This window comes from Oryctolagus cuniculus, chromosome 18 (assembly GCF_964237555.1).
Source record: "Oryctolagus cuniculus chromosome 18, mOryCun1.1, whole genome shotgun sequence".
NCBI lineage: Eukaryota > Metazoa > Chordata > Mammalia > Lagomorpha > Leporidae > Oryctolagus > Oryctolagus cuniculus.
This window is the reverse complement of record NC_091449.1, coordinates 8,558,184-8,586,139: the sequence shown is the minus strand read 5'-3', so window position 1 is coordinate 8,586,139 and position 27,956 is coordinate 8,558,184. Positions and strand designations below refer to the sequence as shown.

Genomic DNA, 27,956 nt, shown 5'->3' with positions numbered 1-27,956 from the left:
ACAGGTTCCACGTTCCTCCAAAAAGTCGTTTTTGTCTTTTTTAAATAATGTGAAAATGCCACGCGAAGGTTTGGACCAGAGGCCCCTCCAGGGGCCGGGCTGGGGAGGGGACGAGAGGCGCGAGATGGGTGGCGGGGTCCAGATCCCCGAAGCCTGAGGCCCCCGTGTGGGGCCAGGGGCGGGAGAGGAGGGGCCTCCGCTGTGCCTGGGGCTCCAGGCCCCAAAGAGTTCAGTTCAGTTCCGAGAGGCGGCTCTCCGGGGGGCGGGGCGTCTTGCCTCATTTGGCACCGAGGGGGTCGGGGGCGTCAGAGGAGCCATCCGGGGGGCTGGGGGGCGGGGGGCCAGGGCCTCCCGTTTGGCACATGGTGGGGGAGGGGGAGGGCCCAGCCTCAGGGGCCTCCCCGGAGGCGGCGTCTGCGGTGGTGGCAGTGGCTCCGTCGTCCACAGAGGATTCTACCCTGAACCCCTCTTCTGGGGCTGCAGGGGGGTCAGGTCTTCGGGGAGTCAGTTCTCCACGGGGCCTGGGGATGGCAAGCAGGGAGAGAAGTGGAACTTCAGGGAGGGGGTAGAGGGAGCAGGCTCGTGGCTGCCGACATGAAGGGAAGGAAAGCCCCCAGCTTGGGCCCTGGCACGGGCGGTCTGCTCCGGCCTCTCTGTACCTGCAGCTCCAAGCTGAGCCCTGCCCCAGGGCCTTTGCATCCGCCGCTCCCACACACCTCAGTGACCCGCTGTGGGGGCCTCCTCAGAGCCCCTCCCCAGCCGCTCCGAGAGCCAGTCTAGCTCGTTTCCTTCTGACTGTCCCCCTTCCCCGGTGCTTGCTCATCCGAATGCCGCGGCGGCCCTGCATCCTGTGTTATAAAGCTCCCTAGGCCCTGGGGGCCCCCACCCAGCACCGCCCGCAGGGTTTCCTCTGCCCCACCCGTCTCACAGACCCAGAGAAGCAATGCCTGTGGGGGAAGGGTCCTCACCACTCCCCACCTGGGGGCCTGCACCAAGACCACGCCCCTCGCGCTAGGCCGCAGCCAGCCGAATATTTGTCGGCTGAGCCAAGAACCTGGGGTTCTGCGCGACTGGGCCCCGGTCCAGCTTCCTGGTGACTAAAGGTGAGGTCATCCGCCCTCACCAGCCCGGCCGGCCCCTGTCCTGACTCAGGATGCGGCCAGTGTCCCTGAGCCCCCGCCTCTCCCCAGCCCTGAGCCCCGACTCGCTCCCCCCTGCCCCGGAGCCCTCACCCTCCACCCCCAGCCTAAGGACGGGTGGCCCTTGGTGGCTAAAGGACACCAGGACGGGGAGGCAGGGCCTCCTGCTGGCGTCAGCTCTCCTAGCGGCCTGGGTGCAGGGGCGCTCCTGTGCTGGGGGACCCTGTGGTCAGCACTGGGGGTGGGCAGGGTGCACAGGTCTCGGTCAGCACTGCATGGCCCGGGTGCCCCACCGGCGTCTGCTCACGGTGGGTGTCTGACACACAGAGACCCCGCTGCACGGTCAGGGCTCCGTGCTGCACACTTGGTCCCTTCAACCACCTTGCGAGCTGCATCCTGCTCTGACTCCCCTTCTGCAGAGCACAACACGGAAGCACAGAGGGGGCAAGAGGCCTGCCCCAGGTCACACAGCGGGGACAAGGCGGGGTGCGCATCCGGACTCGGGCCCCTCCCTGACAGGGCCAAGCTGAGCCTTCTACCTGCTCAGCTCTGCTCTCAGGGAACAAACACCTGCACCTGCCCTGCTCAGCGCACAGAGTGCACGGGCAGCAGAGGGCAGCAGAGAGCCCCGCCCGAGCCGCAGGCACAGGCAGGAGCCCAGGGAGCCGCGACCCTCCCCAGGGCGCTGCAGGCAGGGACCCTGAGGAGGGCTGACTCCCGCCGAGGGCAGGGACCCGGCGCTCCCCTTTGGGCCTCGGGGCTCCCTTGTGTAAGACGAAGCCAAGACCAGAATCCACCGCCACGGGCTCCAATGCGGCAGGCACACTGCAGAGTCCGCGGGCCAGCCGGCCACCCTGTGGAGGGGCTGCAGTCCCGCTGGGGGCACGGCCGAGGGACAGCCTGGCTCCCAGCACCCGGCCTCGAGCGCGCCGGCTTCCCGGGCGGCAGGTGCATGAGCGGAAGTGGGCTCAAGTAGCGCGCGGCCGCCTGAGCCCACGGATAAGAGTGTGTGTGTGGGGGGAGGGGGGACCCTTGCAGAAGGGGAAGCTGAGGCTTGGCGAAGGGCGTGGCTGCCCAGACTGATGGCTACTGTCTGTCTGGTCTGAGCCGGGCTGAGGGGTCGGTGGCGATTGAAAATTCAGAGATGAGGACAAGGCGGGCAGACAGGGAGGAGAGACGCGCAGAAGAGGGAGTTGGGTACCTGCGGGCCGGGCGTCGGGGGCCCGGGCGGGGGGTCCCGGGGTCTCCAGCGCAGGCGAGACGGAGAAGCGGGAGAAGCACAGGGGGGGGCCTGGTGGGGGGAGGAGGGGGAAATCCTCCGCCCACTCGAAACTGCCTCCTAGTGGGCACAGGAGAGGACGGTCAGACACGTCGCGGCTTCGGCCCCGCCCCGACAGCCCCGCCCCAGCAGGCCCCGCCCCGCCAGGCGCCCCCCCCGCATCGGGGCCCGCCCCCACCCACGCTCCCCTCACCAAAGCCGCTGTCGTTGCTGGGAAACCCATCTCCGGGGGTGGCGGGGTGGGGAGGCGTCGGGGGCGCTGGGGGAGTTGACGGGTCCGTGTCCCCCTCGGAGGGGCCCTGGACGCTCAGCTCGTTGGTGGGCGTCTCCTGCGAGGGCAGGTGAGGGGAAGCGAGAGGGCGCGGAGCGTCACCCCCCCGCCTCCACAGCCTCGTCCCGCAGCGAGGAAGGCCTGCCAGCCTTCCAGGGGCTCCGGCGGTCCAGCTTCCGGCCGTTCCGGAGAGCTGGCCCGAGCCCCTCACGGGCCGTCCAAGTCCCGGCCCGGCCCGAAGCTGCCTACCTGACTCCGGCCGCAGTCGGAGCCCGCTCGCAGCCGGGGCCGGCGCTGGGGCCCCAACAGTCCCGCCTCCGCGGTCGAGGCCACGGGCGCCCACGTTTGCGGGAGTCCTCCTAACCGCATCCCACGCGCGCCCCTGCACCGCCCCCTTATGTCAGCGGCTCAGGCCCCAGAGCTCGGCCCCGCCTTTCAGCTTGGACCTCGCCGGACATGCCTCCAGCCCCAAAGCTTCCCGCAGAATCCCCGCGGCCTCGACACTGCTGGCACCATCTGCAACCCGTCTCGCTAAGACCCGTCCGGGTCCCAGAACATCGTGGCAGGACCTGCCGCGTCCCCGGCGCCTCGCCCCAAGGCCGGCTCGCCCTCCCCGAGCTAACCCTGCAGACCACGCCCTGATCCTGTCCAAGCTTTTCTCCCTGGCCTCTTATCACCGAGTCAGTGCACCCTCTTCCAGATCCACCTTCAGCCTATAGACTTTCACCCCGTCCCACACCCGCACTAGGCTCCGCCCATCCGTTAGGCCCCGCCCCTCTGGGCGTGGATCCCTCCCCGGCCTCGCCCAGAGGCCCCGCCCCTTCGGAGCGCTGATCCATCTCCGGCCTCGCCCCTTCTGGGCGTGGATCCATACCTGTCCCTCCAGGCCCCGCCCCTTATGGGCGCGGATCAGCCCTGCCCCTCCCCAGGCCCCGCCCACACGGGCGTGTCTCCACCGGCCCCGCCCTCTTCCGGGTTCCCCACCTGGTCGAAGAGGTAGACGGTCACGTCCCCGTGGAAGGAGACCATCTTGCGCTTCCTCTCCAGCTCGCTGTCCTCGGGGTCGTCGGCCGCGCGTGGAGACTTGAGCAGCCCCCGCAGCGGGCGGGCCGCGTCCGCGTCGGCGCTGCTCACCACGACGGGCACCGGGGCTGCCCGCGCCCTCCCGGGGCCCCGCGGCCCCGCCGCCGCGCCCGCCGCCGCCGCGTCCTCCTCCTCGTCCTCGTCCTCGTCCTCCCCGTCCTCCTCCGCTGGCCCCGACGATCCCGCCCCGCCGGCCTCCCCGCCAGCCGCCCCGGCGTCCGCGCCCTCCCACGGGGGCCGCCGCGGGCCCGGCCCCGGGTACGGCGTGAGCGTGAGCGGCGGCAGTGCCAGCGAGAGCCGCGAGAGCTTGGCTGCGAGGGGAGAGATACAGTGAGGCTGAGGCAGGCCCCCAGGCCTGGCTGCGCTCAGGTAAGCCCCCAGCCCCTGGGCGCCCCTGCAGCCTCTGTGCCCAGTGCCTCCTGGCTGGACCTCCATCCGCCACAGGTGCCATCTCCCCACTCCTCCCACCTCTGAACCCGTGCACCTGCCAGGACCTCGCTTTCCTAAGCCGAGCCCTGCTCCTCCGCCAGCCGGGGGCTTCAGAAGCCCCCAGACCCTCTCACTGTGGCAGGGAGACAGAGATGGGGCCGAGCTCCTGGGAGGGCTCAGTGGGTGCCTGTGAGGTTAATGGGCGAATGGTGCCCACCGTGTGACACTGGCTCGCAGACGCCAACGCTGGGCTGTCGGACCGCCTCCAGGCCCCTCCCCTGCCCTAGCAGGGTCTCAGGTCCCCAGAGGAGGAAACCCGGCTTCGAATCCCAAGCCTGTCCTGCTCACTCGCCGAGCGTCCCTGGCCAAGCAGAAGCACCTGTGTCCTCACTGCCAGCGAACAGGGCTACTCAACCCTCCACCAGCGCATAAGTGAACTGCGGGCCCGGCCCTGTGGGGCGGGGTGGGGACAAGGTGAGGTCCCGGGTCCCGCAGGGGGAAGCACGGATGCCGACTGGGTCACCGTCCCCTCACTCCTGACTGGACATGTCCTGCTGGTGCCCAATTCAGCGCCCTCCCCCGGGCATCTGTGTGGCTTCCTCCCCCCGTCCACCTTTCCTGATGACCACCTCAGGGCGATGGGGTCCCCGGGGGTGCTGCACAGGAGAAGCAACAGGGGCTTGGGGGACCCCAGAGAAAAGTCGGGGTGATGGCTGTTAGAAATCAGGGGGGCCTCCCAGGGAAGGGAACTGTGGGTAAGGTTTCGGAGGATGCATAGGAGTTCCCTAAGTAGGAAAAAGCAGGCCAGCGCCAGCCTCCGCCCAGCCAGGTCCGCAGCTGCTCCAGCTCTTTGCCGACACAGCTGGCCCCACGCTGCCCACGCGGCCTGGCGGAGGTGCTGAGGAGACAGAGGCCTGTGCCCAGCCCCTTCCTGGCCCTCGCCCCCCTCGCCACAGGCTCACCCGGAGAGGAGAGCCCAGGAGTCCCAGGACAGATAGGAGCCGCCATCGCCTCCCAGGATTCTGGGGGCTGTCATGTCCACCTCTAGACGGGGGGGGGGGGGGGGGGGGCTCTCTTTTCTCTGACATGGCCCCCCGGGGGGACACACTCCTGCGTCCTTAGCTCACTGCCTCTCCAGGGAAGCACTGCTGTGCCTCCAGCTCACCAGGGCCAGTGCGGGTGGGCAGGGGGCTGAGGTGCCCTGAGGCCCAGCGTTGGGCAGCTCGGGGCCTGGCACACTCCCCACCCCACCCCGAGGCTGGCTCGGTGGGCGGACACCTCAGCCCCCTACAGTTTCCCCCAGAGGCCCACCACACGGCCCGGGACGCACTGCCTCTGAGTTGGTTGCAGCCATTGGGGGGGGGGGGGGAACAGTGCTCTGGCTTCAAAGAGGGGGGAGAGTGGAGGTGGGCTTCCTGAGAAGGAGCCGCCCCTCAGGACCGGACGGTTTCGCTGGAGCTGAGCCGGCCCCGTCCTCGTCCCTACGCTGCCTGGCCCCTGGGCTGCGGGGGTGGCAGTGGCTGAAGCAGTGCCGTTAGGCTGTGGGCTTTGCACGCTCTGGCTCATCTCACTCCGTTAACCACGGCCACCTGTTCTGGCAGATGGAGAAACTGAGGCACGCAACAGGGGCAGGGGCCCCAGCGGCAGAGCTAGGGCGGGGCTGAGCCAGGGTGGTTGTGGCTTTGGGGTCTGCCCTGCCCGGCCTGCTCTGCTCCCCCCACCGCCGCACCACGGCCGCCACCTGAGCCCCCCAAGGCCTCCTCACCTTTGATCTGCTCGCTGTTCCCCTGTGGGGGTCCCAAGTCCAAGAAGAGCCGTGGCATCTCGGGGCCCTTCCTCTCGGGCTTGGGGGGGTCCCCGTCTCCGCTGGGTGCCGTGTCGCCGCCGGCTTTGCTGTCTGGGACCCCGGGCTCTCCCTCGGACGCCACCTCCGGCCTGGCTCTCGGGGGCGCTGGTTCCGGCCTCCTCGGCTGTGGTTCCAGGGGCGGCGGCGGTGGCGGCGGCGGCTGCGGCCTCGTGCTGTCTACCCATCCGACCTTTGCGTCCACGCCGCTTCCGGGGCCGCCGCCGGGGGCCGTCCCCGTGCCCACTGGGGCTCGGCCCCCACTCCCGAGGTCCAGCCTCCCAGCCCCGGGGGCTCTCGGCGCCCCCCCAGTCTCGTGGGCTCTCCTCTCGGTCCCGGCTTCCAGCGTCCCGCTCCTGGGGGCTGGGCCAAGGGGGCCAGGGCCCGTCTCCGTGCCGTTCTGGGGTGAAGCCGCCATGCTGGCTGTGGGGACTCTCTCCGGCGAGTGCTCCGGGGCTGGCCCCCCATTCTCCGGCGTCTTCTCCCAGGGTCCTGGGGCTCCCCGCGGCCCAGTCTCTGGTGGCTTCTCCGCGCTCCTGGGCGGTCTCGGGTCCCCATTCTCGGACACCTTCTCCTCCCTCCTTGGGGGCGTCAGCTCCCCATTCTCCAGCGCTTGCTCTGCTCTCTCCGGCGCCCCCGGGCCCCCACTCTCCGCCTTCTCCTCCCTCCTTGGGGGTGTCAGCTCCCCATTCTCCAGCACTTTCTCTGCTTTCTCCGGGGACCCCAGGCCCCCATTCTCCACCGCCTCCTTCCCCTCGCCGCCGGGGGCTCTCTGTCCCCCGCTCTCCAGCGCTGTCGCTCCGTTCACGGGGAGCCTCAGGCTTGGGGCTCTCTTCCCGCTGCCCAGGGCTGGCAGGTCCCTGTTCGGGCCCGGGGCTTTCTCTCTGTTCCCGGGGCCTCTCCCCGCCTTCCTGGGCCCTGCCTCCCGGGGTGTCGGCCCCTTGTCCCCTAGGAGGTTCCTTGTCACGTCCTCCCGCAGGGACATCAGCAGCTGCTCTGTGCTCACTTGCACTACGAAGGTCGGCTTCTCCCGGGTCCCTGGGAGCGGGAGGGGACCCGGGTCTGGGGGTGGCCGGGGCGCTCCTGGGTCGGGTGGCTCGGGGGGAGCCCGTGGCCGAGGGACCCCTTCCTCCTCGGCCGCCCCCCCACCTGGGAAGGCTCCCTCGGGGGAAAAAGGGGTCTCGGTCTCGTAGCCGCTGTCCCCCGGCTTGGGGCCCGGAGAGGATAGGCCTGAGCCGGGACTGGCCACGGCCGACGGGGGGTCGGGGGACGCGGCCGGGTCCGCGGATGCCCGGGGAGGAGGTGGCGGCAGGGGGGGGGGAGCGGGAGGTGGCCCCCGCCCGGGGTACTGGGGCGCCGCCGCCCCCATGAGGGGGTCCAGAAACTCGGGGGGGGCCGAGGCGGGGGGGACCAGGGGGAGGTCGGCCAGGGAACCCCGTTCTGCCCGCAGAGACGAGTCGTCCTCGGGGGGGTGGGGACAGCCAAGGGCAGGGTGCCCCCCCCAGCCGGCCACAGCATCTCCCCTCTCCAGCGGCAGGCAGGAGCAGGCCCCCTCGCGGCTGCACAGGGGGCAGGGCAGGGGGCCCCGGCGGCTGGGGCCACCCCCAAGGCTGCTGCTGTCCTCCCCCGGAGAGCTGCCCTCTTCTTCCTCCTCCTCCTCCTCGGCCCAAGGGGCGGTCCCCCGCTCCCCCAGCACCTCGGCAGGGTCTCCGGCCAGCGTCTCCCCCGCACCCCGGCCCTCGGGGTCCCAGCCGCTCAGCAGGAAGCTGCCTGATGCCGAGGACTGGGCCGGGAAGGGCCGAGGCGCCGGGAAGAGGGGGGAGGCCCAGGTCTCGGACACTAGCTGGGGGACCTCGGAAGGGGCCTGCGGGGCCTGGGGGGCAGGCACGCCTGGGTCCAGAGGGTCCCAGTCGTTGGGGAAGAGGGGCTCCGGGGGGGAGCCGTGCTCCTCCAGGCGGATGTAGTACTCGCTGCTCACTGAGGGGCTGCGGGCGCTGATGACGGGCAGCACGCTGGGTGTGGACAGCGCCTCGTAGAAGGGGTTGGAAGGGTTGGCGTGGGGGGCCGGTGGCGCGGACGCGGGCTGCCAGGGGGGCGCCGCCCCGCCCCGGCCCGCCCCCCGCCGGGCCTTCTCCCATAGGCACTCGAGGTTCAGGCCGCGGCTGCTCTCCGTGACCGTGAGCACGTCGTCGGGGTCAGCCCCGGGGAAGCCATCCAGAAGCGGGAACGGGGACGAGAGGGTCCCGGGGCGCGGCGCGCTGTGCGATGGGGGCCAGGGCCAGGGGAAGGGGCCGTCTCGGGGCGGGGGTGGCGGCGGGGGCGGCCGGGGGGGCCTCTCCGAGAGCAGGTAGGTGAGCTGCAACTGGAGGTCAGAGGCCGAGGGGCGCTGGGCGGGCGGCCGCCAGCAGGACTGCAGGATGTCATACCTGGGGGGGGGGGTGAGAGTGTGCAGGGTAGAAGGCTGGGGGTGGGCGTGGGGCAGGGGGAGGCTGGCAGGCGTGAGGAGCCCTGTCTGGGCTCTGCGCTGTGGGATTAGAGGTGGAAGCAGCAGGGGTCTGCTGGGGGAAAACCGCTTCAAGTCCCAGCCGTGCCCCTCCCTGCCTCAGTTTTCCTCCCTCCAAGTCGCAGGTGCAGGCAGAGGTGGGGGGGGAGCCGGGCCCCCAGGAAGGGAGCCGGCAGGTCTTGGGTCCCCGCAGTGCCCGGCTCTCACCAGTAGTCGGCGTAGGGCAGCTTGAGCCTCGGCCGGGCCAGCTTGACGTGCTGCTGGCGGACCACGAAGGCCAGGACCTCCTCGTCCGACAGGTGGCGATAGGGCTGCGCCCCGAACTCAAACAGCTCCCACAGGGTCACCCCCAGGGACCTGCGGGCGGCACAGGGGTGGCGCGGGGAGGTCAGAGCCCGGGGCTGTCCCGCTGGGGGTTGGGAGCCTCAGTGTCCCCGCCCGCAGACCGCAGGGCCTCACCAGATGTTGCTCTCGCGGCTCTGGTCCACCACCATGAAGGTGCCGTGCAGCTCCCCGAGGAGCTCGGGCGCCGCCCAGCGCAACGGGATCCATAGGCGCTCCGGCGTCAGGTAATAGTCCTCCTGGGGGCGGGCCGGCGGGGTCAGGCGGCTCAGGCCACCCCCGCGGCCCCCCGCCCCTCCGGAGGGCAGCCCCCACCTTGTAGTTGCTGTGGGCGAGCCCGTAGTCTCCGATGCGCACAGTGAGGTCAGAGGTCAGCAGGCAGTTGCGCAGGGCCAGATCGCTAGGGTGGGGGGTGCAGGTGAGCGCAGGGGCGACGCCTCCCCCAGCCCAGACCCAAGTCCTCATGGCTTCCCTGGCCCCTGCAGCTGCTACCGCCTCTTCCAACTCAGGTGACGCCCCCTCTCCTCTCTACAATTCTGGCCTTTCCTCCCAACGGCCCCTGGCTCCTCCCACCCCTTTCCAGGCTCTCTTGGGATTCTTTTCTTCTTCCTCCCTGGCCCGCCTCTGCTCCCCCCCTCTTCCCAGAGAGCCACCCCTCGCCCCCAGGCCCCTCCCCACAGAGCCCCGCCCACCTGTGCACGTAGTTGTGCGAGTGCAGGTGCGCCAGCCCCCGGGCAATCTCCAGGCCCATCCTCTGCAGGGTGCGCAGGTCCCGAGGGGGCAGCTCGGGGGACAGGCCCTCAGGGGGCCGCTGAGCCCGGAGGTACCGCTTCAGGTCCCCCTGGGAGGGAGGAAGAGCCGGGTCAGCTCCTGGCGCCGCTGGTCTCCCCGGCTGCTGGGAGGCTGGTAGCCGCAGAAGCCCCCGGCTTGCCAGGCAGGAGTGTCTGCGTGGCGAGCAGCCTGGCCCAGCCCCCCGCCGAGCCCCGCGCCCAGGACCCTCACCAGTTGGCAGAACTCCATGATCAGCAGGAAGGGCAGCGTCTCCACACACAGGCCCAGGCACTGCAGGACGTTGGGGTGCTGCAGGCTCCTGGGGGCGGGGGCTGGGTCAGGGGAGCGGCCCCTGCCACCCCACCCCTGCCTCGTCTCAGCTCACCCCCACCCCAGCCCTTCCCCGAGAGTCATCCAGGACTGGCCTGCCGTCAGGGTCGGGCGGACGCACCCTCACCCGTCAGCACCTCCTGGCCTCCACTCTCCCCTCACTCTGCCTGGCCCTGCCGTCTGCCCATCCACAGCCCTCTGTGGCTCCCCGCTGCCCCAGGAAGACCTCTGGTCTGCCCTAGCCCATGGGCTGGCCCAGTGTGGCTTTCCCCAGGGCCACCTTTCCATGCCCTCCCCTCCCCAGAGTCCCCCACCCCTGCATGGGAGTCAGGTCTGGGGCTCTCTCCCCACTCCAGCCTTCCCAGGTGTGCACTGGCAGGTGAGTCACTTCACCTCGCTCCCTGCCTCAGTTTCCCCATCTGTACAACGGGGATGGTCATCGCAGTTCCCTCCTGTGCTTGTGGAAATGAGATCGGAGAGGAGCCGGCAGGCAGTATCTCTGCCACTTCTGGTCCAGGGTGTACGGAGTGATGGCTCTCTCCGTGCATTCCCGCCTCCCAGCCTTTGCACCTGCTGACCCCTCTGCCTGGAACGTGCTTCCCACACGGCTCTGCGTGGCCGATTCCCGTGGGTCCACCCGGGCTCACCCGTGGTCCAGCGTGGCCCCTGTCTCTGTGACAAACTGCCTCACCCTGTTGGCACTCTCGTCTGGTTTTCTCCTATTTCTCTCTCAGGGCAGATGTTTGGCCTGGAGGTTAAGATGCTGCTTCGAGACACCGCTTCCCATCCCAGAGGGCCTGGGTTCGATACCCAGCCCTGGCCCTGGGCTCCTGCTAATGCAGCCCCTGGGAGGCAGCAGGATGGCTCAGGTAACTGCGTCCCAGCCAACAGGGGAGGCCTGGATCGGATCCCGGGCTCCCAGCTTCACCTCTGTAGGCTCCTGGAGGGCGAGTCAATGGGTGGGAGCCTCCCTCCCTCTCTCTCTCCCCCCCTCCTTCTCTCCCTCTCTCTCCCTCTCTCCCTTTCTCTCTCTCTCTCTCTTCCCCTCTCTCTGCCTCTCAAATAAACAAAGACTTTATAATATATTTCTTCATTTATTTATGTGTCTCCCCCAAGGTGTGGTGAGTTCTTGCAAGATGACCACTGAGGGGGTGTGGGTCTAGCTGTTTCTGTTGGCTGGACTCAGCGCTCTGCGGGAGACGCAGGCCAGGGGCAGGGGAACAGGAAGTACCCAGGCCCCCTCTGCTTATCCTGTGGCCTCCCCCACCCCCGCAGGACAGGTGCAACAAAGCTGCCCCCCATCCTGTGCAGGACACTGCGGCTGGCAGGGGCACAAGGAGCTCAAGGCCACTGCACAGCCACCCCCTGTCCCACACCTGTGTCTACCACTGCACAGCCACCCCCTGTCCCACACCTGTGTCTACCACTGCACAGCCACCCCCGTCCCACGCCTCTGTCTACCACTGCACAGCCACCCCCTGTCCCACGCCTGTGTCTACCACTGCACAGCCACCCCCGTCCCACGCCTCTGTCTACCACTGCACAGCCACCCCCGTCCCACGCCTGTGTCTACCACTGCACAGCCACCCCCATCCCACACCTCTGTCTACCACTGCACAGCCACCCCCTGTCCCACGCCTGTGTCTACCACTGCACAGCCACCCCCTGTCCCACGCCTGTGTCTACCACTGCACAGCCACCCCCATCCCACGCCTCTGTCTACCACTGCACAGCCACCCCCTGTCCCACGCCTGTGTCTACCACTGCACAGCCACCCCCGTCCCACGCCTCTGTCTACCACTGCACAGCCACCCCCTGTCCCACACCTGTGTCTACCACTGCACAGCCACCCCCGTCCCACGCCTCTGTCTACCACTGCACAGCCACCCCCTGTCCCATGCCTGTCTACCACTACACAGCCACCCCCGTCCCACGCCTGTGTCTACCACTGCACAGCCACCCCCTGTCCCACGCCTGTGTCTACCACTGCACAGCCACCCCCTGTCCCATGCCTGTCTACCACTACACAGCCACCCCCGTCCCACGCCTGTGTCTACCACTGCACAGCCACCCCCTGTCCCACGCCTGTGTCTACCACTGCACAGCCACCCCCCATCCCACACCTGTGTCTACCACTGCACAGCCACCCCCCGTCCCACGCCTCTGTCTACCACTGCACAGCCACCCCCTGTCCCACGCCTGTCTACCACTGCACAGCCACCCCTGTCCCACGCCTCTGTCTACCACTGCACAGCCACCCCCGTCCCACGCCTGTGTCTACCACTGCACAGCCACCCCCTGTCCCACGCCTGTCTACCACTGCACAGCCACCCCCTGTCCCACGCCTGTGTCTACCACTGCACAGCCACCCCCCATCCCACGCCTCTGTCTACCACTGCACAGCCACCCCCTGTCCCACGCCTGTGTCTACCACTGCACAGCCACCCCCTGTCCCACGCCTGTGTCTACCACTGCACAGCCACCCCCTGTCCCACGCCTGTGTCTACCACTGCACAGCCACCCCCTGTCCCACGCCTGTGTCTACCACTGCACAGCCACCCCCGTCCCACACCTGTCTACCACTGCACAGCCACCCCCTGTCCCACGCCTCTGTCTACCACTGCACAGCCACCCCCTGTCCCACGCCTGTCTACCACTGCACAGCCACCCCCTGTCCCACGCCTGTCTACCACTGCACAGCCTCCCAACACCCTCCTGGCGAGTGGGTGATCCCCAGCTGACCCAGAAGGAAACTGAGGCAGAGGTGAAGTGACTTGCCAATGGTCATACAGCCAGGGACACATGTCCGCCACCCTGTGGCCACGGCGAGCTCGGGCCATGATGAGCCCAACAGCACAGGAGCCACCCGTGGCTACCGAGCCCTTCGATGTGGCCTGTGTGCGGGAGGAAATGAGTTTCCATTGGCTCAACTCTCCTTCTGCCTACATGGCCAATGGCTGCCTCACAACAAAGTCACACCTGTGGCCCTCAAAGAGCGTGGGAGGTGCAGGGGCCCAGGGCCTGCCTGAGACCTGAGGAGGGGTCAGAGAGGGGGAGGGGGAGCAAGACAAGTTGTCATGCTGAGGTTGCTGTGGGGGAATCTGGGAGGGGACACGGTGAGACTGCACAGGGCCTGTGGGCAAGCAGCAGCCACAGCAGGTGTTAGAGTGAGGGAGCGCCAACGTCCCATGTGTGCTGGGGGGGGGGGGGGGTCTCTGCGTGCACACACACACACACACACACGAGGCATTTACCTGGCAGACCTCACCCAGGAGCCCGTGGGGTTCAGGGAGAGCAGGCAGGGCAGGGACCGGTCCTGCCTTCCCCAGCCTCACAGAGTCCAGTGGAAAGGGGACGGGAACAGCTTGGGGAGCGTGGGGTCCAGCTCAAGGCCCTGGAGCGTGATCCGGCTTCTGCCCTCCCCCACCCACAAGCAGGGGCCTGAGGAAGGGGCCCTCTCAGGCATCCTGGGCTCCGGCTCCCGAGGGAGACGCGCCCTGTGCACCCCCAGCTCAGGCCCCAGGAGGGCACCTGCAGCTGGCACCCCCCAGCCAGGAAGAATGACCTGGGGGATCTGAACCCAGTTTGACCTCATACCGTACGCCTTCCATTCCAGATATTGCCTCTAGGAGGCGCACGCCCCAGGTGTTCAGGACCCAGAGCCCACGCTTATGGAGGAGCCCCGATGCCTGTCCCGCCACACCTGCCCAGCTCACCCCTGTCCCGCTCACCCCTGTCCCGCTCACCCCTGTCCCACTGACACCTGTCCCGCTCACCCCTGTCCCACTGACACCTGTCCCGCTCACCCCTGTCCCGCTCACTCCTATCCCGCTGTACCTGTATGGCTGTGCTTCCGAGATGAACTTGCGTTGCTCCAGTGGCCCCGCGCTGGCTCGGAGCTCTTTCACCACCACCTGGGCTGGGGTGTAGTCGGAGAAAATCTCTCCCAGGATCACCTGGCCAAGGGGCACCCAGGAGTCAGCGAGTGCCCTCCCCCACCCTGTCCTCCTCCCCCCACGGCTCCCAGCTCCCCGCCCCCTCCTTTCTGGCTCTCCATCTCCCCCCACCCTTGTACCCCACCAGACATGAGATGAGAGACTCACAGGCCCAGAGTCCGATGGACGCAGGGACGGATGGAAGGATGGACAGACGGACGGACCCGTGGAGAGCCGGGTGGCCAGGCGGAGTGGTCAATGGAGTGAGGAGGGAGGCGCTGACCGACAGATGTGGGGGGATGGCGGTGGGGGGGCAGGGAGGCCGTGAGGGCCGGATGAGGAGAGAGCAGGGGTGTGGACACAGGACAGGAGCACAGCAGGAGCAAGCACCCCCACCCCCACCCCTGCCCCACTCACCTTCCCAAACCAGCCGCTGCCAATCTCTTGCAGGTAGCTGAGGTGCTGGCGGCTCAAGCCCAGAGGGGTGGTCATGTCTGGGGTGAGAGGGACAGGGGGAGGCCCTTGAGCCTCCAACCCCACCCCCAACTCAGTGGGGACACCACTCGCTTTCCATTGGCTGCCTCCAATCGTCCCCGGTGAGCTCAGCCTCCTCATTGGCTGCCCACACAGTTTCAGCACCCAATCAGTCCCTCCCTGTGGGGGCCCGGGATCCTGTGACCTGACTCCCGCCTCCCATTGGCTGCCTGTAAGGATGAGATCTAGGCTCCTCTCTCTATCAGTCGCCCCCCCAACACAACCACACACGGGTCCCCAAATCTGGGTTTGCCTCAAGCAATGGCCTCCTCAAAGATCACCTCTGCCCCCCTCGCTATTGGCCGGGCCTTCCCTGGGGCCCAGGGGTCCTGGGCCGGGTGCAGGGCGGTACCTGAGTGTGAAGGCTGCGGCGCAGGCATTGGCAGGGAGACCTCGGCCAGCGGGAGGATGTAGACATCAGGCAACGACTGAGAGGAGGAAGTCTCCTCGGCCGGGGGAGTGTACTCCCCGGAGCAGTCCTCGCCTTCCGGGTTCTCGAACTCCTGGGCACGGAGGGCGAGGGGCGAGGAGGCACAGGCTGGGGGAGCGCCACCGGCCTCTGGGGCCGGCCCCCAACCCGGCCGCGTCTGCACCCTATTCCTGGAGTCCAAGCCTCCAGAGGGGGTCTCAGGCTCACTGCCCCCACCCCACCCCACCCATCTGGACTTGCCAGCGTCTTCCTCCCGCATGGAAGCCCCCAGGGCACCTCACCTTGAAACCAACATCCCCCCGTTTGCAGCACAGACAGGTGAGGAGGAGGAAGATGAAGGCCAGCAGGCCGGAGCAGGAAATGAGGACCACGGCGTAGGGAGGTGCCAGAGGGGCCCGACCCATGGCGAATCCATCTGTGGACACAGGGCTGGGCTGGAGTCGCGACTTCAAGCCCCCGGCTCCTGCACGCCAGGCCCCTCCCATCCCGGACTACAAATCCCATGATGCTCTGCAACCAGGAGCCCCTTGGCAGAGGAGCCGAGTGGCCCGGGGTATTGTGGGAGTCGTAGTTTGGGGCCTTCCCAGGTGGTTGGGTTGGGGGTGGGGTCTTCCCTCTCGCCCCAAACTGGGTCCACCCTACCCCATTCCCTTACCCCCGGGATGGGACGGATTCCAGCGAGAACTGAGGGAAGCAGGAGTGAAAGTGAGGCCTGGAGCTCTCAGAATTTAAAATACGCTCCCACGGACAGCCTTGTTACCCCCTGTTCGCGGCAGAGGATGGGCCCCGGCTGCAGGCTGGGAGATCTTGGCCCACGCTGGAGGACCCCGGAGGGGGCTGACACCTGTCTCTTACAGGGTCGCCTGGCGCACACACAGGTCCCCACCTCCAGCGCCCCGAGCCCGCAACAGCCTCCCGCGCCGTGTGCCCCTCGGGCCAGCCTTCCCTCCTGTGCCCCCAATTCCGGCTGCGGCCCCGTCTTTCCCGACTGCTGCGCACCGCGGACAGCACACGCGGGCACGCGAACACGCGGGAGGCCCCACGGACCCCTCCCCGGCCTGCGCGGCCGCCCTCCCGCAGGCCCGGCCGGCGCAGACCGCGGGAGGCGCGCACAGGTGACCGAGCGGGGGCCGCGGAGGACCCCGGCGGGCGGCGAGGCCGTGGCCCGACAGACTCACCGGGCTGGGCCGGGGACGCCAGGCAGCCGGAGGCGCAGACGGCCGCGAGCAGGAGGAGGGCGCCGGGCGCAGGCATCTTGTCGAGGATGGCCGGGAGGTGGAGGTGGTGGCGGCTGGGGAGGAGGGGGGGGCGGGCCCTCAGCCCCCAGCCATGGGGACCCGCGCGACCCTGGCCTCCCCCCGGCCCAGGAAAGGGGCAGGAGACGCAGGACAGGGGGAGGGAGGGGCTGCTTACTGGCTCAGGTACCCCCCTCCCCCTCTTCGAAGGGACAGACAGATGAAGGGATGGAGAGGCGGACGGAGGAGAGGAGCTGGGGAGCCGGGGTTGCTGGGGTGGGGGGGAGAGGGTAGGATTGGGGGGGGCGAGGATGAGGGCCCCGCCCCCGAGGGCAGCCGGGATTGGGGGATCAGAGAGCCTGTCAGAGGAAGGTGGGAGGAGGGAGGATGGAGCGTCGTCATGGCAACTGGCTCCGGGTAGCTCGGGCGGCCAGGAGGGAGGGAAGGGGAGGGGGAAGGACAGACGGGGACCAGCAGACCCCTGGTGGCGGTGTGGGGGGGGGGGGCTCCCAGGGCCCATAGTGCCCGACCGGGACCCTGCTGTGGCATGCCACGGCCACAGACACGTGTGCTCCACACGAAGACGCACATGTCAGGCACACGCAGCCCCCACACAGCTGACACACGTCGCAGAGACCCTCCCAGACGAGCACATCACATACAAAGGTGGACAGCTATCAGCAGACGGGGACACGTACACGTCACACACAAAGACGCGGGGAGAGCGGCCCGGGAACACACACGCACACACAGACACGCAGGCAGCCAGCCCCTGGTACAGACGCATCCGGCCACGCAGGAGCCTCAGCGCCACAAAGCCCCCACACGGGCCACAGACAAAGATCCACGCGGCTACCACAGGGACACGCGCTGTGCAGACAAACGGGCCACCAAGGACACCTCTCCTCCCCCGAGACACAGCATCACAGACGCACACGTCTCAGGCATGTGGTGGCCCCCACAGCAGCCAGGGGCACCCCACGGACGCATCCGGACGCAGGTGCACACGGGCGCGCACAGCCCACACACAGAGCCACGCCAAGCACATGCAAGCACACGCACCCACAGCCGACACGCCAGTCCGCACAGGCACGCATCACGCGCAAACATTCCACACAAGGTCGCCAAGACTCGCTACCCGAGCGCAGCCCTCCCAAAGGCGGGCACAGGGACCCAGTGCGAAGACGAGCCACAGCACACGCACGGAGACACGCACGCACCAGGAACACCCACGTCCCCTGCGCACTCGCACAGACTTCGCCCCGGCCTCCTCACAACAAAAGATAACAGGAGCACAGGTTTTTTTGTTTTTGTTTTTGTTTTTTTCATTTGTTTATTCCCACGAGTATCCGCTCCGGCGCTCGGTCACCTCTCCAGCCTCTGAGCCAGGCGCTCGCGTCACGCCCACGGACAGACGAGGAAACTGAGGCACAGGCGCTCGGGCGGGAAGTGGCGGGGCTGCCACAGGAGCCCGAGGCGTCAGCGGCACCGACACACAGCGCACCAGGACACACACACAGACACACACACACACACACACCCGGAAGCGCGGACTCCCACCCTGGGCGCGGATTTCTGCGTGGTCGCCGAGGGGAGGCCGGGCGGGACGCTGCGCACGCAGACGCCCCCTCCCCAGCGCGGCTCACCGGCGCCCCCACCTCCGGCAGGGACCCAAGGCTTATCCACCGAGACGCGCGGTCCACAGACCCCGCAGCGCACAGCCCACCCCGTGGGGGGGGGGGCGGGGGAGGAGAGTCTCAGTAGAGAAACTGAGGCAGGCTCCTTGCGGGAAGGAGGGGGTGCTCGGCCCTGGCTGCAAGGCGCAGGGACTGGGACTGCGGTCGGGAGTGGGGGTGGTGGTGAGGAAATTTGCAATGGGCTGCCCCCAAGGCTGAAGGGCAAGGAACCTGGCGGAAGCGGAGGCTCACGGAGGGGGTGTGGCTCCAGCGCGGAGACTTGTGGGAAATGTAGTCCTGGTTCATCCAGCCCGGACTCCCGGGTTACGCAGGTCTCCAGGACGCTGCGGTGGCCGGCCGGCCGTGGAGGTCAGCCAGGACCCAGGGTCCGCTGTCTGCATCTTTGCGGATGACATGGGAAAAACAGCCCTAGGGATCGGCCTGGGCGGGGTTACAGCCCCAACTCTGACTCCGGCTGGCTCCTTGCTCACGTGTTCACTCACTTGTTAAGCACCTACTGTGTGATTCACCAGGCCTGGGGTCAGACCTGCTCCCTGCCTTCCTGGAAGCCGCGTGTGAAATAATCGCAAACCAGGATTTAAAGCTGCTGAGCTCTCCAGGGGCAGGGGAGTGACCTTGTCTGGGGCGGAACAGCTGTTCCAGATTGTTCCAAAGCATGAGTGCCCAACAGTCATCTGTGGGGTGTGACCTCAACGCCTGGGTCACAAGCAATTTGGGGTCTGATTACTGTTTTTAGTGAACTAGAGTAGCCGAGGGCACGCTGACTGCAGAGGGAACATCATCCCTTATCCCAAACCCTGGGGGCCAGATGTGTTCTGGAATTTGAGGTCTTTCAGAGTTTTCTAATAGGCTGATCAGCCCCCGCATGGGGAGAGGGCAGCAGGGCTGGCATCCAACACTTTCACGATCCCAGGTGTGGGCAGAACTGCCCTAAAAGCCTGCAAAGCATTCAACAGAAACCCTACTGAGAGCTGTCAGAGAGAGTGGGGGCTCTATCCATCTCACCCACCAGGTCCGTCTGACTTGCAAGATGCACACATAGGCACTGTTCGTCTTAGACATCTGGAGCTCCTTATGCAATCCTCGGCTCCTTATCTATCCTTTGCCTAACAAATATTTTACTTTCATTTTATTTGAAGTGCAGAGAGACAGAGATGGATCTTCCATTCCCTGGTTCACTCATCAAATACTCGCAACAGCCAGGGCTGGGCCAGGCCGAAGCAAGGAGCCCGGAACGCCATCCAGTTCCGCCACGTGGGTGCAGCAGGAACCCAAGTGCTTGAGCCATCATTGCTGCCCAGAGCGCACGTTAGCAGGAAGCTGGATTCAGAACTGGAACCAGGACGCAAACCCAGGCACTCGGACCAGAGTGCGGGTGTCCCAAGTGGTGTCTCAGCCTCTGCACCAAACACCTGCTGCAGGGTCTTAGTCCACCCGAACGAGGATGGACTGGGTCCGAAGAAAGGTAAGTGCGCCGCTCGCCCGTTCCCCAGCCTCCTGATCCCGGAGACAGTCAGACACAGCGGGGAGTCAAGTCACGCAAGCAAGAACTCCGTTTATTGGCACATGGCAAAGCCTTTTAAAGCACAAGACCACGTGATTACTGGGGCAGGGATTAAGGACCAACCAATTACTTAAAAGGTCATTTTACAGGGTGACTTTTTACAGGACCAGCCATATGTCTGTGCACTCATCATCAGTTGTCACCTCCCTGATGCTGTGCAGCCAATCAGCTTTGGTAGCAAACGACTTTGGGCACCGCCCACCTTACTTCCTTTGGGCGCCATCTTTGAATTGCCACATGTGCCTAATTTCCCCACAACCTGCCCTAGAAATGGCCTTCTTCTTCTTTAAAAGATTGATTATTTTATGGAAAGCGAGATCTTCCATTCACTGGTTCACTCCCTACGAGGCCACAAAGGTGGGGACAGTGCCAGGGGGAAGTCAGGAGCCTGGAACTCCATCTGGGTCCCCCACGCGGCCATCTCTGCTGCTTTCCCAGGCACATTAGAAGGGAGCTGGATCAAAAGTGGAGCAGCCGGGACTCAAACTGTCGGCCATATGGGATGCTGGCACTGCAGGCGGCGGCTTTACCTGCTACGCCACAGTGCCAGTAGGCATTGTGGGTAATGGGTTATGCTGCTACTTCCGAGGACAACATCCCATTTCAGAGTCCTTGACACTCTGCTTGTGTTCAAGCTCCCTGCTAACGTCCCTGGGAAGGCAGCGGGGAATGGGCCAACTGCCACCCATGTGGCAGACCTGGATGGAGTTCCAGGCTCTTAGCTGCGGCCTGGCACAGCCCTGGGCATTGTAGGCATTTGGGGAGTGAACCAGCGAATGGAAGACTTCTCTCTCTCATTGCCTCTGCCTCCTGTAACTCCACCTTTGAAATAAATCAATACAAAAAAAAAAAAAAAAAAAAAAAAAACCACCTTAAGTACCAGTCTTCTTTCCAGCATACCTTGTCTCTGTAACCAAACGCGCTGTGCTTGCACCTGTGAAAAACTCGCCCCTGCTTGTCTAAGGCCTGCAGTTGGGGGCCAAGCCAGCGTCTTCACAGTAGCAATGATAGAATTTTCTGTCATGGAATGCATGAAGAATTCCACCACTTCGGAACACCCATTCACAGGCAGTAAATAATTCAAGACTGTTTATCTGCTTGGGTCACCATTGGCTTGGTCACCAAACTTATGATAAAATTAATTGATTAATTTTTAAGGAATACAAATTTCATAAGTACAACTTGAGGGATATATTCTTCCCACCATACCTGCCCTCCCACCCACACTCCCACCCCTCCTCTTCCTCCCTCTCCCCTTCCCAGTCCCATTCTCCATTAAGATTCATTTTCAATTAACTTTATACACAGAAGACCAACTCTATAAAGATTTCAACAATTTGCACACACACACACACACTGTTTGAGAACAAGTATCACAGTTAACTCTCATAATACAACTCATTGAGGACACAGGTCCTGCATGGGGAGTTAGTGCACAGTGACTCCTGCTGTTGATTTAACAACTAGCACTCTTATGTATGACGTCAGTGACCACCCAAGGCTCTTGACAGGAGCTGCCAAGGCTATGGAAGCTTTCTGAATCCACAAACTCCGTCAGTATTTAGACAAAGCCATAAGCAAAGTGGAAGTTCTCTCCTCCCTTTAGAGAAAAGTACATCCTTCTTTGCTGCCACTTCTTTGATACAATTTTTTTGTTTTAAGTATTTACTTCAGGGCCAGCATTATGGCGAAGCAGGTATAACCACCGCCTGCAACACCAGCATCCCATCTGGACACTGGTTCGAGTCCCGGCTGTTCCACTTCAGAGCCAGCTCCCTACTAATGGCCTGGGAAAAGCAGTGGAAGATAGGCCAAGTCCTTGGGCTCCTGCACCCACAGGGGAGACTGTGATGAAGCTCCTGGCTCCTGGCTTCCGCCTGGCCCAGCCCTGGCCAGTGTGGCCATCTGGGAAGTGAACCAGTGGATGGAAGACCTCTCTCTCTGCCTCTCCAACTATGACTTTATAAATAAATGATTTTTTTTAAAAAAGGAGAGATTTATTTATTTATCTGACCGGACCTGAAGGGGCACAGCCGGGACCTGAACTGGCGCTCCGATATGGGATGCTCTTGTCACAGGTGGCCACTCAACTCCATGCACCACAACGCTGGCCAGAACCTCTGTTCTCTTTGGACGGTCGTTGGTTGCACACCTGTCGCTGTACATCGGTGGCTCTCAAATATGGTTTTGGGCCCCGCCCCGGGAGTCCCTGAGATCCTTCTGGGGGTGTCCATGAAGTCAAAATCACTTTCATGTCACCGACACTGAGACGTTCTCTGTCTTTTCTGGTTCTCGTGCACGCGAGATCCAGCTCCCTGCTAACGCACCCGGGAAAGCCCTGAAGACACCCGAGCTCTGGGGTCCAGGCCCCCCACAGGGGAGACGCAGGGGGTGTCCCAGGCCCCCGGCCGTCGGGGAGCGACCCAACAGACGGAAGACCACCCTGCCTCTCCCTCTCTTTTCCAAATAAATTATTCTTTTTTAAAAAATCAGTATTTCCGCTTTCCCTGTGACCTACAGGAAAAAACAAACAGTAAAGACCAAGACCAGGTCTCACGTAAGAGCAAACAGCCTTTCACCCGCAGAAATTACTGGTCTCCAAAAGGCTATTACGTCTGTGGGCACCTCCACCGAGATTCGCCCCACGAGAAAGTCGAAGTGGAAACTTGAAGCCCTTTGTTTACTAACGCCTCTTAAACATGACTCAATACTAACGCGTGAAGCCTCCGGAGCTAACACAGAAGCCTATTTTCATAAAATACCCACTATTTAAAAAATGCGGCGCGCCGAGCGGCATTGCGCAAACCCCGCGTGTCCGCCTCAGGGTGTGCGCGCTGCGCTTTCTGGAAACCTCCACGATGGAGGCTCGAGCACTCGAGGCGCCGCCCCCACGCGGGAGACCCGGATGGAGGCTCGAGCACTCGAGGCGCCGCCCCTCACGCGGGAGACCCGGATGGAGGCTCGAGCACTCGAGGTGCCGCCCCCACGCGGGAGACCCGGATGGAGGCTCGAGCACTCGAGGTGCCGCCCCCCACGCGGGAGACCCGGATGGAGGCTCGAGCACTCGAGGTGCCGCCCCCACGCGGGAGACCCGGATGGAAGTTCAAGCACTCGAGGCACCGCCCCCCAACGCGGGAGACCCGGATGGAGGCTCAAGCACTCGAGGCGCCGCCCCCCCCCCCACGCGGGAGACCCGGATGGGGCTCCTAGCTCCTGGCTCCGGCCTGGCCCGGTCCGAGCTGGCGTGGCCATTTGAGGGACTGAAGCAGCTGATGGAAGATCTTGTTCTCTCCCTGCCTGCCAAATAAAGAAAAATGGGGAACGCAGAATTTCTTCGCGATGTAGACCCTACTGAGGGATGCGCACATGGCGGCGCGTGCGTGTGCCGGAAAAGGAAGGACGTCTTTTACGACTTTTACGACACCTGCTGCGCTGTGGGTGCACCTTTGCGGCCGCGGGGTGTGTGAGTCCCTGTGGGAGAAACGGGTAGGTCCACGGGGACAGAACGATCGGCCGGGCCTGGGGCTAGGGTAGGCCCTCCAGGGGTCTGGGAGACGGCTGGGAAATGGGCAGTGATGGCGGCGGCGGCGTTGGCGCAGATGGCGAATGCGCGGGCTCCTCCGCTGCACAGGGGGGGATGGAATTCCTTGTCAACAGAGCTGTCAGGACAGGTCTGGGAGGGAGACTGTAGTTCTTGGTGATGGCTTGGGCCCAGAAGCCGAGGGACAAGGAAGCTTCTGGAAAGCGCAGCCAAATGATGTCCTTCGGCCCCAGGATGTCAAAGCGTCGTCTAATACCCAGCACCGGAACGCAGGCCCTCCCGGGGCCCAGGCTGGCCTCAGCCCCTGCCTTCCGCACCCCCCAGTCCCTTAGCCGTGGCCCGCCACCCTCTTCCAGGTCCCCCTGGGCTCTGCGCTTGCCACGCCCCCTGACCTCCTCCGTGAAGCCCTCCGGCCTGCAGCAGGACCCGAGGCGCTGAGCCTCCGGGGCCCTGGCCCCTACCGCGGTGTCCGGCGCACAGCAGAGGCTCGGTTCACGTTTGCGGGCGGAGGGACGCGTGAGGTGGTTCTGTCGCGCGTGCGCTGTGCGATCAAAGCGCCCCCAGGTTCTGCCGCCTGGCCGGAGCTGGGCTGCAGGCGGACGGACTCCGGTGGGAGGGGGAAGGGCCGGAGGTTGTGCGGCCACCGTGCGCAGGGCCAGGGTGACCTCTGTGACCGGGAGCAGGGGTGAGGCCGGGGGCGGGAGCATTCCAGGCGGCGGGACCGGGCACAAAGCCTGGAGGCGCGAGCAGCGTGGGTCGGGTGGCTCGGTTAGGAAGCGTCCTCCCGCCCCACCCACGGCCTCCCGGCTCAGCGGCTGGGGCCCAGCGGCTCAGTGCCCGTCCGGCGCCTTCCTCTCTCACACCCCCACACCTGAGCCGTCAGCTGACGCCATTTCTGGAATATTCCTGGAATCTGAGCACCTCTGGCGGCCTCTGGGCTGCTTGGATGGATGCAGCAGCCTCTTGGTGGGCTCTTGGCTGCGCTGCCCCCAGCCCCACCCTGTAGTCGGCTCACGTCCCTGCGCTGCCCCCAGCCCCCGGCAGCTCCCAGCTGGCACGGCTAAAGCCCCCCCCCCCCCAGGGACCAGTACTCTGTGCAAGAAGAAACTGCCTCGGGGCCTTTGCCCTGCTGTTTTCTGGGGGCGCCTTGTTCCCACCAGGCCTCTGCCCACCCAGGCAGCAGCCCTGACCTTGCTCGTGACCTTAGCCCACGCATCAGCTCCACCAGTGACAGGCCGGTGGTTCGGGCAGGCAGGATCGGAGGGCCGACTTTCCCACGGGGGTCACTTCCGGTCTGGGCTTTGCCCCAGCACCGCGGGTCTCCCCCGCCACCAGCCACTCCAGCCTCCCTGAATCTACGGAATCTTTGAAAAATTCGTGAAAAATGAGATTCAAAGAGGAGTTTATTTGGTGCCTATATATATATACATGTTGAAATGCACGGCGGATGTGTGTGTGATGGAAACACCTGTGTGGCCCGACCAGCTCCCTCCAGCCCCAACCCGGGCACCGCGGTGGAGGTCGTGAGGCTTCTGCTGACCTAGCCGCAGTGTTCCGTGTGTCACTGCTGCCGTCACGGCTTTGTCCCATGGGTCAGCCCAGATCCAGTAGGGAGGAGACCTCACAAAGATATGAGATGGGCGCAGCAGGACCCCAGGGGGATGTCCTGGAAGAGGGGACGGATATCCCATGGGGTTCCAATAACCGAGTGGTCCCCCAGCCCCGTCCCCTGGGACACCCTCACTTATCTTTGTGGCTGCACATGACACGGTGGCAAAAAACAATCTAAATGAAAGATCTTGGTGAACAAGACCCCAGCAGAAGGAACAGGCCATCAAGGAGAGAGGCGCCTTTCTCTGAAGGGAGGAAGGAACCTCCACTGTGATACGGCCTTGACTAAACAAGTTCAGAGTCCGTGAACTCAAGGGGCTTCCATAGCCTAGACAGCTCATAGCAAGTCTCGGGTGATTTCTGACATCATAAATAAGAGTGCCAATTGTTAAATCAACAACGGGAGTCACTGGGTTCATGCTCCCCACGTAGGATCTCTGTCCTTAATGTGTTTAACTATGAAACTCAAAAACAACACTCTACTAGTCGAACAATACCCTATACCTGGTTCGGTTGAGTGAGTACAGCCTGTTGAAATCCCTGCTTAGTATATACTAAGTTGATCTTCAGTATATGAAGGTAATTGAAAATGAAACTCGATGAAGGGCAGGATGGGAGAGGGAGTGGGTGAGGGGAGGGCCATGGGAGGGAGGGAGGTTGGCGGGGGGGGGGGGGGGGGGGAGGGAAGCCACAACAAAACAAAAGTTACATTTTATGATCTACTTAAAACTATTGGTTGAACTCTGTAATTAATACACAATTACTCTTAGGTGTTTAATTAATGCTATAACTAGTACTCAAATAGTATTTTACACTTTGTGTTTCTGTGGGGGTGCAAACTGTGGAAATCTTTACTTAATATATGCTAAATTGATCTTCTGTATATAAAGATAATTGAAAATTAAACTTGATGTGAAGGGAAGGGGAGAGGGAGTGGGAGAGGGGAGTGTTGTGGGTGGGAGGGAAGTTATGGGGGGGGAAGCTATTGTAATCCATAAGCTGTAATTTGGAAATTTATGTTCATTAAATAAAAAAAAAAAAGAAACATAAAAAAAAAGTTGTGGCTGCAGCGTTCCCCGCTGGCTGATGCCATTCCTGACAGCCCTGGGACGCCCACGCTGCTTTGCTCCCGGTGACCTGGCTGCTGACATCACTCCCGGCCCGCCGGTCTGCTGAGCAGAGAATGGGGAGTGGCGGGTTTGACAAAGGCGCCTTTGGAGCATGCCTTTGTCCTCCAGAGCTGGCAGTTACGTGCGATGGCCGGGGCCCATTTTGGCACAGCGGGTAAAGCCACCATCTGTGACACCTGCATTCCATGAGTGCTGGTTCGAGTCACAGAGAGAGGTGCATATTCCACCTGCTGGTTCACTCCCCAAATGGCCACAACAGCCAGGGCTGGGCCAAGCAGAATCCAGGAGCCTGGAGCTCCATCCGGGTCTCCCACACGGGTGCAGGGGCCCGAGCACTTGGGCATCTTCTACCTCTTTCCCAGGTCATAGCAGGGAGCTGGATCGGAAGTGGAGCAGCCAGGACTCAAAGCGGCGTCCAAATGGGATGTCGGAGGCATAGGCAGCGGCTTTACCTGCTGTACCAGCCCCACCAAGGCGAATTCTTAGGCTCATTTTTCTTTTCTTTTCTTTCTTTCTTTCTTTCTTTCTTTCTTTCTTTCTTTCTTTCTTTCTTTCTTTCTTTTTTTTTTTGTCTCAGGTTGATAGAGGTATAACAAGTTAAAATGCACCCTGTTTGTACATGAACTGATGAGGTTTTTAAAAAGATTTTTTTTATTTATTTATTTGAAAGGCAGAATTACAGAGAGACACACACGGACATCTTCAATCTGCTGATTCACTCCCCAAGTGGCCCCAATGGCTGGGGTTGGGCCAGGCTGAAGCCAGGAGTCAGAAACTCCATCTGAGTCTCCCACGTGGGTGCAGGGGCCCAAGCACTGGGCCATCTTCTGCTGCTTTCCCAAGCTGTTAGCAGGGAGCTGAATTGGAAACAAAACAGCCGGGACTTGAACCAGTGCCCATATGGGATGCCGGCATCAGAGGAGGTGGCTTTACCCACTACACCACAATGCCAGCCCCATCCAGTTTCTTTTTAAATTTATTTATTTGACAGGCAGAGTTAGACAGTGAGAGAGAGAGAGACAGAGAGAAAGGTCTTCCTTCCGCTGGTTCACCCCCCAAATGGCCACTACGGCTGGCGCTGTGCTGATCCGAAGCCAGGAGCCAGGTGCTTCTCCTGGTCCCCCATGCGGGTGCAGGGCCCAAGGACCTGGGCCATCCTCCACTGCCCTCCCGGGCCACAGCAGAGAGCTGGACTGGAAGAGGAACAACCGTGACAGAACCCAGCGCCCCAACCGGGACTAGAACCCGGGGTACCGGCGCCACAGGCGGAGGATCAGCCCAGTGAGCCGTGGTGCCGGCCACATCTAGCTTCTTTTTAAGAAGATTTCCTTGTGTATTTGAAAGGCAGAGCAACACAGTGGAAGGGACAGGGAGTGGGGGGAGGTCTTTCATGCACTGGTTCTTTCCAAATGGCTGCAAGCCTCAGCTGGGCCTGGCCAGTCAGGAGCCAGCAACTCCACCCAGGTCTCCGTGCGGATGCAGGGGCCCACGTACTTGAGCACATCCCCTGCTGCCTCCCGGGCGCGTTAGCAGGAAGCTGGATTGGAAGCAGAGCTCTGTGGGGCTTGAACTGGCTCCCCAGTATTGGACGCTGGCGCCACAGCAGCAGCTCGGCCTCTCCGCCTGCTGTGCCACCACACTGACCCTTCCGGCCTCTTCCACTTTGTATGATGCGTTTATTAAGATTTGTTTCTCTAGGACGCTGTGTGTCTAAGAGCTAATTCCTTTGCATTGCAGATGCTTCCCCTACATGGATTCACCAAAATGTGTTTAGCCAGCGACCGGTGCTGTGACATACGGATTTAAGCTGCCGTCTGCAATGCCGACTTCCCACGTGGACGCTGGCTTGAGTCCTGGCTGCTCCATTTCTGATCCAGCTCCCTGCTAATGGCCTGGGAAAAGCAAAGATGGCTTGAGTGCTTGGGCCTGGGCAACTGCCATCTACGTGGGAGACCTGGATGAAGCTCCTGGCTTTGGATTGGCCCAGCTCTGGCTGTCGAGGCCTTTTGGGGAGTGAACCAGCGGATGGAGGACCTCTCTCCCTCTCTCTGTAACTCTGCCTCTCCAATAAATAAATTAAAAAATATTCAAAAGCTATGTTTATCCATGTACCTCGTGGTGCACACTGGGGTTCTGCTCTTCAGCCGTGGTGAACACAGCTGAGGCACACGTTGATGTATACATTTTAATTAACAAAGTTTTCATTTCTTTCCAGTAAACACCGAGGGGCGTGACTGCTGGGTCATCGGTAAGTTGAATATTTTTTTAAAGATTTATTTATTTATTGGA

At 63.8% G+C, this 27,956-nt stretch overlaps 1 protein-coding gene and 1 long non-coding RNA gene across 4 annotated transcripts; one reads left to right on the top strand and one right to left on the bottom strand.

Moving 5' to 3' along the window:
- Positions 1-12: 12 nt before the first annotated feature.
- Positions 13-17,318, bottom strand: LMTK3 (lemur tyrosine kinase 3). 3 transcript variants are annotated; one of them, XM_070063117.1, is made up of 16 exons: positions 17,263-17,318; positions 16,068-16,180; positions 15,171-15,304; positions 14,812-14,962; positions 14,343-14,419; positions 13,828-13,946; positions 9,892-9,979; positions 9,582-9,730; positions 9,205-9,289; positions 9,007-9,128; positions 8,755-8,904; positions 5,967-8,470; positions 3,674-4,083; positions 2,612-2,747; positions 2,341-2,478; positions 13-521 (listed from the first exon to the last, which is right to left on the bottom strand). In XM_070063117.1, exons 2-16 carry the CDS (start codon positions 16,141-16,143, stop codon positions 505-507), a joined length of 4,356 nt encoding a protein of 1,451 aa, XP_069919218.1. In that variant the 5' UTR covers positions 16,144-16,180; positions 17,263-17,318; the 3' UTR covers positions 13-504. The 3 variants fall into 3 exon arrangements, with proteins under 3 accessions (XP_069919218.1, XP_069919219.1, XP_069919217.1); XM_070063118.1 differs by having other exon boundaries at positions 17,187-17,307; XM_070063116.1 differs by lacking the exon at positions 17,263-17,318 and adding an exon at positions 16,303-17,155.
- LOC127485922 (uncharacterized) lies at positions 4,003-27,865 on the top strand. The gene is made up of 4 exons (XR_011384193.1): positions 4,003-4,141; positions 18,961-19,286; positions 21,048-22,871; positions 27,405-27,865. It is a non-coding gene; the product is annotated as an uncharacterized lncRNA (long non-coding RNA).
- Positions 27,866-27,956: the final 91 nt, after the last annotated feature.

What these genes read in the sequence shown, in the direction of transcription:
- LMTK3 (XM_070063116.1), bottom strand. Translation starts at nt 16,715, where the DNA reads ATGTGCGTCTTCGTGTGGAGCACACGTGTCTGTGGCCGTGGCATGCCA. An exon ending in GCCGCAGCCTTCACACTCAG is followed by an intron (nt 14,420 to 14,811) that starts GTACCGCCCTGC and finishes CTCTCACCCCAG; the next exon opens with ACATGACCACCCCTCTGGGC. An exon ending in CTGCCCTACGCCGACTACTG is followed by an intron (nt 8,471 to 8,754) that starts GTGAGAGCCGGG and finishes CCCCCCCCCCAG; the next exon opens with GTATGACATCCTGCAGTCCT.